This window comes from Anguilla anguilla, chromosome 11, assembly GCF_013347855.1.
Source record: "Anguilla anguilla isolate fAngAng1 chromosome 11, fAngAng1.pri, whole genome shotgun sequence".
In the NCBI taxonomy this organism is placed as follows: Eukaryota; Metazoa; Chordata; class Actinopteri; order Anguilliformes; family Anguillidae; genus Anguilla; species Anguilla anguilla.
In genome coordinates this window covers 28645010-28656633 of record NC_049211.1, presented here as the reverse complement: position 1 = coordinate 28656633, position 11624 = coordinate 28645010, and the positions used below count along the sequence as shown (strand labels likewise).

General features: G+C 42.5%; 1 protein-coding gene and 1 long non-coding RNA gene across 3 annotated transcripts; one reads left to right on the top strand and one right to left on the bottom strand.

Annotated features, from left to right (window-relative positions):
- Window positions 1-3834: 3834 nt before the first annotated feature.
- Window positions 3835-4467, bottom strand: LOC118208709. The gene is made up of 2 exons (XR_004761621.1): window positions 4261-4467; window positions 3835-4022 (listed from the first exon to the last, which is right to left on the bottom strand). It is a non-coding gene; the product is annotated as an uncharacterized LOC118208709 (long non-coding RNA).
- Window positions 4468-4541: 74 nt separating this feature from the next.
- Window positions 4542-11297, top strand: slc52a3 (solute carrier family 52 member 3). 2 transcript variants are annotated; one of them, XM_035383628.1, is made up of 4 exons: window positions 4542-4710; window positions 7512-8709; window positions 9589-9712; window positions 10498-11297. In XM_035383628.1, exons 2-4 carry the CDS (start codon window positions 7703-7705, stop codon window positions 10708-10710), a joined length of 1344 nt encoding a protein of 447 aa, XP_035239519.1. In that variant the 5' UTR covers window positions 4542-4710; window positions 7512-7702; the 3' UTR covers window positions 10711-11297. The 2 variants fall into 2 exon arrangements, with proteins under 2 accessions (XP_035239519.1, XP_035239518.1); XM_035383627.1 differs by lacking the exon at window positions 4542-4710 and adding an exon at window positions 4728-5061.
- The last annotated feature ends 327 nt before the right edge of the window (window positions 11298-11624 follow it).

Below are 11624 nucleotides of genomic sequence, written 5' to 3'. Positions count from 1 at the left end.
CTTAACAAAAAATTTTTTTCCTGTTAATACTCACAACCCCTAAAATGGCAGCAATTTGGAATGGGACCAAAGGGGGTAACCAAAGTGCTTGTTCATGATGAGTGCAAATAAACGTTCCCCCATCTTCTGCTTGCAACAGAACCGGAAATTGAGGAACAGTATATGTTGTGCTGTAGGAAATTCTTGGTGGGTGTGCAGCATTAATTATTTTTGCCTCTAGATTTTTCTTGATGCTTCCTTTCTTGCAACAGTTAAATTATGAAACAAGTCTTGTGTATGGGAGATCATTGGGGCCAGGTATTGCTCCATCAGACATTTTGTTCTTTCTCAGCGGTTAAGTCAGTAAATAAAGATTTGTGTTCAAGAGAACGCCGTGACCAGGATCCCACTCCTGAAAGCATGTGCTGTTTGTGCCGTAGGATACGTCACATGGCCCACAGGCTGTTATGCGTTCTATCAATAGCCATCATGTACAATGGCGGCTGAACTTTGACACAATAACACACTACTCATTTACACCGGGGAGTGTCACATGGCCGCCGCCGGTCTTCCATTGTCTGCATGAGAGAGTGTTGTGCAGTGTGCGACCGGTCACTTGACTCCAGTTTATCGCAGCTTACAACGAATGAGGATGATACGGTCAGGAAAAAAAACCAGTAGTAGTTGGTAACCTTAAAAAATAACATTAGCAAGATAACATGGTCGCTTCTGTCCGGATCACAGAATGATGTGCAGATGTGATTGCCCCATTAATATGATGCTTATTCTCACACAAACAGGCTGTATATCTGGAAGTCAAACTAACCCCTACAACCCCTACACAACCCCCAACCCCTGGCTTCACAATCTCTACCCGCTTTAATTCCTTTGGTCGGGGATACTCAAATCTGGTTGTCAAGGTCAGTAGTGCTGCAGGTTTTCTGTCCAATAGTGTCACTGATTGGGCAGAGATTAAAATCACCTGGTACGTCAGGTTTAAATCAGTCCCTGAATAGAGGGGAGGAATGAAACAGAGCAGTACTCTTGGCCTCGAAGACCAGATTTGAGTATCCAAGTTGTAGGTCATCACTGCAAATGAGAGTTGAGTTCTCACTTGATCTACCTGGGTAAAGGGGATGACTAAGGGGGCTTGGCTGGGTGATATCGAATAATAGCAGTACTTAACCCTTAATAGTATTTGAGGTTCATTGACATTAATAAAACTAGGTGGTTGTTTGAAAATGAACCCAGTTGAAACAAAAGATAATAAATGATGCAAGATGACATGATGGCACCCTGCTAGGTGGCAACCTGCTCACCCTCAAGGTGAGAAGTCCCTACATTTACATACATTTAAGTAATGGCCTACGCAGACTATTTGTCTGTATGGAACTGCATGTTGTGATGCCTGTACATGGATACATTCCTTAGAATATTTACACACATGACAGGCATCAAAGTGCTCACATGACCCATTTCCACTTTTGAAAGAGGAAGTAGAACAAACAGGCTGAGCTTTCACTGGAGTGTGTCTTTAAGGTGAAAGCTATCCACTGAAGCACAGTGTTCACTGTGGTTCTGGGTATCAAGGGATCTTGTGTTGTAACATAACATAAAATAATGACAATGCCCACCATTTCTCTGACTAAATTGTACCTAGTGCTCTGATTACCTACAGATAGTATCTAACACCATATCAAACCCAGTCTTGAAAATCCCCAGAGTTTCTGCCTCTACTACATGACCTGGCAAACTATTCCACACATTGCCTACTCACTGCATGAAAACATTCTTCCTAATTTCTGTCCGGAATTTACCATTTGCTCATTTCCATGTGTCCCCACTTTCTACTAACAGAACTCAACCTGAAGAATTTTTTGTAGTCAACTTTGTTTATTCCCTTTATGAATTTAACACAGAATTTGTACACGGAAGACTTGAAGGTTGGAACGGATAAAAAAATGTAATCAATCTAGTGCTGCTCAAGCCGAAAAGGTCTGACATATGGTGAAACACTTGAATAAGGGTATCTCTTATAAGATACAAGGATATTTGCCGAAATGTTTGTCTTGGATTTAAAAAGGTGAATTTAACAGTGTTTTTCATTAATTCTCCAGGGAGATGTCCATTATGAGAGCTCTGCACAATATACATAAACTACAATTTTTGACACAATTTTTGTTTTGGCTCTGTACTCCAGAAAATTTTATTTAAAATGAACCAATGAATGAGGTTAAAGTGCAGACTGTCAACTTTAAGGGTATTTACATCCATATCCAATGATCCATGTAGGAATTGCACCCATTTTTTATACATAATCCCCAATTTTAGCAGACCAAAAATTACATTTACAATCTAACATAATCTAAAATAATGTCATCATATTTACTACTTGGTTGCAAATCCTTTACATTTGATGACTGTCTCAAGTCTGTGACATATAGACATAACCAGATACTGGGTATCTTCCCCGGTGATGCCCTGCCAGGCCAGTACTGTAGCCACCATCAGTCCCTGTTTGTTTGGGGGGATTTTTGCCTTCAGCTTTATCTTCTGCAGGTGAAACACATGCTCAATTAGATTTGAGTCTGTTTATTTACTTACCCAGTCAAGAACATTCAACTTTCTGGCCCAGAAAAACTCATTGGTTGCTTCAGTAGTGTGTTTGGGATCATTGCCCTCCTATAAGGTGAGGCATTTAGTTGGATCTGAGCAAGCAAGATGTTTCTGTATTGTGCTGCTACTGTAAGCAGTTGCATCATCAATGCAGACAAGTGAGCCAGTTCGAGTGGCAGCCATACATTTCCAAGCCATAATACTACCTTCACCAAGATGAGGGGGGAGGCCCTTTGGATTATGAACAGTTCCTTTCTCCACTCCTCTCTTTCCATCACTTTGGTCCATGTCACTACTTATTTGCCCTTAAGACTTTGTTACAGAACTTTATAGTTTTTTTTAAATGTACTTTTTAGCTGGCTATAACCTGGCTGCTCTGTTCTTGAGGCTTACCAGAGTTTTTGCATCTAGCAGTGAACCCTCAGGTTATGCTTGAGTACTCTATTTTAGTTTTTGTCTTGACACATCTACATCCTGGAGAGTGTTCTTGATCCGTTTGAGTTGAAAAGGTGTTTTACTTCATAACTGAAAGTATTCTTCAGGTCATCCACTACAGTGGTCTTCCATAGTCTACCAGGTTGTTTGCTATTGCTGAGCTCACCAGTGTGTTCTTGCTTCTTAGAAATGTGCCAAATGAGTGATTTTGACACACCTAACTAATATTTTGGCTATGTCTGATTGATTTATGATTTTTCTACCTCATGATGGCCTGCTTTACTGGCATTAACACTTCTTTGGTCCTCATGTTGAGAGACAGTAACATACAAATTCCTCACCTAGAATCAACTCTAGACCTTTTGTTTGCTTTCTTTTGCATAAACAATTGAGGCTACCACACACAGGTGGCCAAGAAACTGAGTTAATCAGACAACTGGACATTTACTTTCTGTCCACCAAAATGGGGGGACTATAAAGGGCTGCAGTTTCTACATGGTTCACCTGATATGGATGCAAATATCCACAAATTAAAGCTCTGTACTCTAACCTCATATTCATGGTTTCATTTAAAATCCAATGTGCGGAAGTACAAAGCCAAAACAGCAAAACGTATGTTGCTGTCCTAATACTTATAAACTGCAACCCAAATGTTTAATCTGTATCACCAAAGCACCTTAACCTTGTAAATGTTGGGATCCAGTGAACATTTGTCCTCAACTTAAATTCAGTGCACAGGTTGGATAGTTTGGTGGTTATAAAATTAACTTGGTAATCTGATTTTTGGAAAGAAAGAAAGAAAAAAACGGTAATACATGCATTTATGTCAAAGTTCAGGAAAATGTTTACAGAGTGCAGGCCAATATCCTGATGTCCATATTAGCTCACTGGGGTCGCTTCTATAGGCATAGGCGACATAGGTGGTTGCCCAGGGTGCCAGTCCTCTGGGGGGCAAAGAAAGTGGAGGCTTCTGATTCCGAGCCCTTTGAAACCTGAAAAAAGCAAAAAATAAAAAATAAGTAGAAAAATAAATAAGTTTAAAAAAAAAACACACACACACAAAAAAACAGACGTTTCGAATTATCAAGCGAAGTGTAGATATAGAAGTCCACGGTGGAAAAAAAGGTACGAAATAAAAAATATACTGACAAGAACAATATCCCACCCTATCAAGCATTTTCAATGATTTCTCAATAATAAGATTTTTGTCTGTGCAGTCAGTTTCATTACCCCAAAAACTGAGGCTCACTTCAGTTTTCTTATGTACAAACGACGGATTCTCCCCTGAACTCTATGACGAGTGTTGCGGAGATATCCATCATGATAGGGCTATTACTTGAATAAACAGCGGATGAGGTAACAGCGTTTTTCTAAATGAAATACAAACACTTTTCCAGCCTCCTCTTGACTGTTTTCGCAGAATTATGAAATCGGCTCACTTAACAGCAGTTGCGGCTGGTGCCAATGTTAAGTTAGGTCAATGTTCAGTAGGCTACGTGTCATAGGTGCCTGCATGAGATTACCGAGTTTATTTTCCTACTGTGCGTTTTTACAAAAATAGGACATAGTGAATGTCTTTGAATATTATCAGCTAAACTAAATGCCCCCTCCTCTAACATCACACACAAACAAATAGACGCTTGCTATAATTCTGAGTGGTCCCGTGGCTCCAGCTGATACGTAAGTATTAACTCATAATTGGAGAACGCGATAAGACACCCGTGACGTTCTGTAAGTGAAGACCGAACGAAGAGGGAGGAGACGAAACGCCCACATTTTCTTTCTTATGCTACTTTTTTGTAACGCCGGTAACAGTTTATTAGGACTGTGGAGTTTATTCCTGCCTTGTCGATCCAGTGGGATCTACGCTATCCAGTTGTCAGCCATTGCTGATCTGAACGACAGCACACGGTGGAGCTGCCCGAGCTTTGTGAGTCAGAGGGGCAAGAGAAAGAGGGAGCTGGTTTTCAGTCCCATGTGCGAAGACCGAAGCGAGAAGGAAGTCAAACACGGCAAGGATCTGGATAACGAGTGAGCGCTGACAGCCATTGCGCGTGAATGTCTTTTTAGAACACACGTACTGTTCTTTCTGATGGAAACGCCTTCTTTTTAGTAGGGCCTCCAGCCTTTTCCAAAATGCCATGACTCCTGGGCTAGGGATTTTGATTGGACAGCCAAAATGTTTTGTATGTTTAAAGTTTAATTTGTCTGCTATTGTTCTATATGACCTTGCTGACTCCTCAGGTGTGCTAGGTATAACTGAAAGCCTTTCGATTTCACAAATAATCAATTAATGTGTTCATTTTGTGCATGAGAGCAATAGCTTGCTCACTGTTAGAACAAGCAGCCACATTCATGTTTTTGTCACACACTCAACCACTGCTTGAAGTAGGCCAGGTCAAGTTAAGCATTTGCAAAATATTGACCACACTTACCTTTAATGTGCACAGTAATTATCAAAAGAATTGCTACTGTTTTTGTGTTATTTAATTAGGTTCTATACAGCAAAAAATAATTCCAACTGCCAAAAAGAATACAACTTTCAACAACTGAATCTAAACCAGACAGCAACCAAAAGTGTTCAAGTGTCTTAAAGAAACACAGTACCGGCAATGTCTGGGTTAATGTCTCCTAGTCTTCCTACCAGCTCATGATGACATTTGCTTGAGCTTTGAATTCACAGAGTTGGCCGAAATCTAACACCTGCATGCTTGTAGATCAACACAAGGCTAAGATTCTGTGTTGTCCATGAATAGATTTTGCAGTAGGATGTTTCTTTGTTTACCACTTATTGGTTTATCATAAAAAAGATTCTAACATTAGCTGAGTGTGATGAAGAGCCTCCTCTTCATAATTAAGGTCTCCTCCTCTTCCATGGTAGCTGTTTGGTAATGTAATGGATGACAGGACCTGCTCATTTTCAGGGGGTATGCAGAGGAAAATAAGGTTGGACTGTGATTTAATTGTAGACATTGAAGTACTTTAGGTTGTTATTGAATGGATTCTCATGCATGAAGCGTAGTGTACTTGGCACAAATTGGCTGACAAGTTACAACAATAGGAGTATCCAGGATAGCCGCAGGGTCTGCTAATTTTATTTTTCACGCTGAGATATGCAGCAGGTTCACCCACGAAACCAAATTAGGTGAGTTAATATAGTTAATCAATGAAGTGCAGAAAAACCAACATACCATGCAGTTCTCCAGGACCAGAGCTAGCAACCCTCCATCAATAGCAATAGAGGCAGTTTGGGTTATATTAGCCTTGTGCACAAGTATGATCTGGAGACATGACCCACCTCTTTTGCCCCATCCTTTCTGCAAAGTGAGTACTATACACATAAATGCCCAAAGTACTATATCAATTCACCTACTTTTCTTATGAAATCACTCTGGCTCACTTAACCAGATCGAGGCGTACTTCACCAGAATTCTTTGGTTGCTGTTCATTTTAATGCTTAGGGGTAACTATGATCGCTATTGATTTACATATGACAACGCTTTCAGCTGATGCAACTTTATGCATATAATTTAAAAACAAATTGCATCACTGTATTAGGCTTGTGAAACATTAATTGTTACATATGGATTGTGCAATGCGGATGGAATATGCCCCCTCTGATCCTGCTTTGGTAATGTGTAACTTATCTAAATGCTCAAGTTTAAATCGGGTTCTCAGCCCATAAAGCCTGGAACAGGATGCCTTGTCTGGTTTACTTTCCTAATCTGAATTTGTGAAGGTGTGAAGGTTACTTATTGTCAAGACAAGTCAAGTCAACTTTATTTATAAATATTTAAAAACAACAACATTGACCGTATAACTTCAGTTAATAATAATAATAATTATTATTATAATAATTATTATTATTATAACTTTATTTATAAATCACTTTCCAGCAAAAAGCACAATGTGCTTTACAATAAATAAGTAAATAAATAAATAAATAAGAGTGGACATGAAGGACAGAACACAGTACTAAGGACAAAATACATTATGTAGAACATAGGACAATACACCAAAAAAGAAAGGACCTTATATAGACTGAGAAGCCCATTCAGATGGGATTGAGGTGTCGATAGCGGGGGCAGACAAAGGGTTAAACTCTTCTGTGTCAGCAAGGACAGTATCACCCATAAGCTTTAACCGAGCCTGTGAAATAGACAGTTCAAGTTGGTGAGAGTATCTAAGTGACCTAGTCGTGGAATGAGGGAAAATGAGATCAAAGGATGTATTGTGCAAACAGGAAAGTTTTTTTTAACATGCAACACGTATTATCATATCTCTGACCCTGTTTGTTGTCATGCGTTAAGGAAACTTCTGTGTCTTTTGCAATATCTTTCTTATCACTTTTACTGTTGGCTTGGTCGTCTTTATGGCAGTGTTCATTCAAAGCACCTGATGTTTTTGAGAGCATATTTTGTTACAAGGTGTTACTATTTTATGATTGTATCATTTGTATTTCTCTGTTTTTATGATTTTAGACTTGCTGGCACTTGGCATTTTGGTGAAACTGTGAGAGAGAAGAGAAGAGCTTCACAACTGCTGGGCCTTCACAGATAGCACCGCTTTCTCGAGTAGCCCGGCCTCAAGGAGCAGCCCTTCCTTTGCCTGCACCCCCACCCTCCTCAAGCAGCCCCGCCTCCTCGAGTAGCCCCGCCTTCACGGACGCCTCATGGCACTGCTTGTCCACCTGCTGGCCTGCGCCTTCGGGCTGGGCTCCTGGGTGGCCATCAATGGCCTGTGGGTAGAGCTCCCCCTGATCGTCAACGAGCTGCCAGAGGGCTGGGAGCTGCCCTCCTACCTGACGGTCATCATCCAGTTGGCCAACCTGGGCCCCCTGCTGGTCACTCTCATGCACAAGCTCCGGCCGGGCCGGCTGAACGAGCGGGCGGTCATCTACGCCATCCTGACCGTGGGCATCCTGGCCTGCTTCCTCCTGGCCTTCTTCTGGAGGGAGACCACGGTGGTGGCTGGCGCGCCACGCAGCACCGCCTTCCTGATCATCACCTTCTTCCTGTCTCTGGTGGACTGCACCTCCTCCGTCACCTTCCTGCCCTTTATGATGCAGCTGCCCCCCGAGTACATCACCACCTACTTCATCGGGGAGGGGCTCAGCGGCTTCGTCCCCGGCCTGGTGGCCCTCGGCCAGGGCGTGGGCATCTCCAAGTGCGTCAACGTCACGCACTCCTTTGACAACAGCACGGAAGCCCTCAAGGACCCCTACGCCATACAGACCCAGTACCTCTCGGAAAACTTCTCCACCGAGGTCTTCTTCTTTTTCTTGTCCGCCATGATGGCCATCAGCCTGGTGGCCTTTGTCCTCCTCAACCGGGTCCCCCGAATGTTCCAGCTGTCCTCCGAAAACCTGGTGGGTGCCTCGGTGGCCTCCGTCTCCTCCGGCCTGGACAACCCGGCAGCAGAGGGTGTCCCCGTGGAGAGGGGGGGTGAGGAGGCAGGCCAGTCCAGGCCTCTGTTGGCCAAGCCAGGCTACACCGTCTCCAAGCTGGCCTTCATCTACTTCCTGGTGGTGTGGGTGAACGGGCTGACCAATGGGCTGCTGCCGTCAGTGCAGACGTACTCCTGCATGTCGTACGGGAACGTGGCGTATCACCTCTCTGCGGCGCTGGCGTCCATGGCTAACCCCGTGGCCTGCCTCATTGCAATGTTTCTTCCCAAAAGGTACCAAAATCCTGGAGTCTATACAGTTTACTGTATGCGTTAAAGGGAACCTAGAATGAATGTGTTTAGTCTTTAACAGTACTTGGACGTACTAGTATATCAGAGTCTATCAGGAGTTAGCCGTACCAAAGGCCAGAGACAGGAGCATTACAAAAGGCCAATGGAACGCTTCTGGGATTATATAACAATATATTATCGTATAAATCAATGGTTACACTGGTGCCTTTGTCAGACCACATTTAAAGTAGTGTGTGAAAATCTGGACACTACACTGTAAGAAGTATGGAGAAGCTCTTGGAAAAATTACAAATAAGGGCAACTAAATTGTTTCCACTTTTTCCAAGAGCTTCTCCATACTTCATTGTAACGATAAAGAATCAAGACTTAAGATAATTAATTTTTAAATTAATTTTGAAACTTTAATTTATAGTACATATTTAAACGGGGTGTAAATATGGACAACTGTAATGTCTTTTAAGGTGTACTGAAACCTTAATAACAAGTTCCAAGAGACATGTTTCACACAGGATGCTACTACAGCATATAGTGCGTTGGGACAAGCACACCATAGAAAAATTAAGTTTTATTTAACTTTTCAGCCACAGAGCAATCGGTGAAATATAATGACATCAAAATGGGTGGCTATTTTGTTGCTATTTAAGATTGGAGTTGTTGAGTTTCTTTTCAGTTCTTTTCAGTCAGGCTACCGGTAAAGCAGACTTAGGCAACACGCGTGATAGAGACTGTAGACATTGAGCCGCACAGTGCACCCTCAGGCTAATGGGAGATACGTCGCTTTGGATAAAAGCGTCTGCTAAATGAATGTAATGTAATGTAAGATACGAGAGTGTCCTGAGTACTTCCTGTTCTGCGCTGCAGGTCGTTGGTGTTCCTGGGCCTGCTGTCGCTGGTGGGGACCGGTTTTGGGGCCTATAACATGGCTATGGCGGCACTGAGCCCCTGCCCCCTGCTCCAGGGCTCTGCTGCCGGCGATGCAATCATTGTGAGTAACACCCCCCCCCCCCCCCCCCCAAACCCCGAAATCGGCAGGTCCAGAAATGACTGACCAATTTAAAAGCAATCACAGTGCTACAGTGCTTTTTGAGTTCAAATGCTTTCTGAGAGTGTGATTGATTGAGAACGTGTAGGGGGTGGAGCCATCACGTGCTGTCTGTTACGCATGTGAAGCAGAACCAAAGCTGATGTGGCAAGCACCCCCTGAGCCTTCTGTGCTGATAAAAAACAGTTTTCTAAGAAAACGCAGACTTATCAATTGCGTCACTTCTAATACAAAAGACTGAGTCACTCAGCAAGGGCCAGAACTGTAGTGAACTATTTCCTTAACAAATTTTTGACTTTATGTTACATACCCTGTATAACATAAGACGAATGTTTTTTAGCACGCATGATGATTCATCTGGGTAATTATCCATTGTAAATTCAGCACATAGAAAAACTAAGAAATGTACTGAAAAGACATTCCTGTTCCTGTTTCAACATCAAAACTAAAAGAATGTTTGTTAAACTGAACAGAGGCTTAAGTCTTTGCATAACCCGCAGCACTTGCTAATAATGTCACAATAATATAAACTTTTATTTCTGTGCTGCTTTTCATAATGTGGTCTTCATTGTGTACAAATGTATGCATTTGTACAAATAATGCTTTAAAAAATTTTTTTTTAAGAAAAAGTAATGAGTGAATAAAGCCATCTATGGCACTGATGAAAAGAAAAAAACAGAGAGTCCCCGTCTTGTGAACGTGGAGTGCACTTTCTCCCCGGTCCCTAGGTGCTGTCCTGGATCTTCTTTACCGGGACCCTGTCCTACGTGAAGGTGATGGTCGGGGTGATTCTGCGGGACGAGAGCCACAGCGCGCTGGTCTGGTGCGGCGCCGCGGTCCAGGCGGGGTCTATGGTCGGAGCCCTGACCATGTTTCCCCTGGTCAACGTGTATCACCTCTTCCATTCTGGGGACATCTGCACCGTCAAATGCCCGTTGTGATGGTCAGTATATTCCACGGACTTGACACGCCATGAGCTGGCATGGAGGAGGTGTGGTCGGAGCACTGGACTCTGGGACTGGGGGTGTTCACGGGTTTGAATCCTAGCTGCAACATTGCTGTTATGCCCTCTAACGAGGCACTTCACATTTGTGGCTCCCATGAAAATTGACTTGTGGGCGGCAAAAAACGAGATATTTTATGCTCCCTCTGTAATGTTATTGTCTACATTGTAAAGTCTATTTACATTTTTATATGTATAAATTATGCACTCGTCCTTTCTTAAACGGTTATGGAATCATAATATTCAGGATAAAAACCTGAATGAAAAATGGAAATTCATTTGTCTGTGGCACAATTTGAACTCAAATTAAGAGATTTGTTTATGTTCCAATATGCACTAATGCGGGGTTTTTTTTGGCATGTGACAGTATTTTCAGAAATAAATATTGTCCAACTGATTTACTTTAAATCACCTGGAAACGGTGAGTGATGTGACTTCTGATTTGTCAACACTAGAGGGCGTCATTACACCATTGACGGTCAAACGATACCCATGGACAAAATAAACACTTGCACCATCTTCCGAGGGAGGTCACAGCATGAGTGTTTTGTCCTGTATTCATGGGCCCTCCAGTTAACTGTCACCAGTAAATCATTTTGACCGAGAGTGTGTTTGTGCATTAGTCTGTGAGTGTGAGTGTCAACAGGTTTTTGAAACCAACTGTTAACATTGCCAATGTAGAAAGAATTCTCCTCAGGTTAATTAATTTTGATTACATCTCTGCCTTCTCAGTGTGACAGCTGGAGGGTGTTCAGAAACATCAGAATATTAGGCTGCGTTTCTGGCGCTTATAGAATAATACAGCAAGCTGCGCTGCTGCAGCTTACTGCCGGTGGACTCGGACAAAAGCCG

What these genes read in the sequence shown, in the direction of transcription:
- slc52a3 (XM_035383628.1), top strand. Translation starts at nt 7,703, where the DNA reads ATGGCACTGCTTGTCCACCTGCTGGCCTGCGCCTTCGGGCTGGGCTCC. An exon ending in GCAATGTTTCTTCCCAAAAG is followed by an intron (nt 8,710 to 9,588) that starts GTACCAAAATCC and finishes TCTGCGCTGCAG; the next exon opens with GTCGTTGGTGTTCCTGGGCC. An exon ending in CTGCCGGCGATGCAATCATT is followed by an intron (nt 9,713 to 10,497) that starts GTGAGTAACACC and finishes CCCGGTCCCTAG; the next exon opens with GTGCTGTCCTGGATCTTCTT.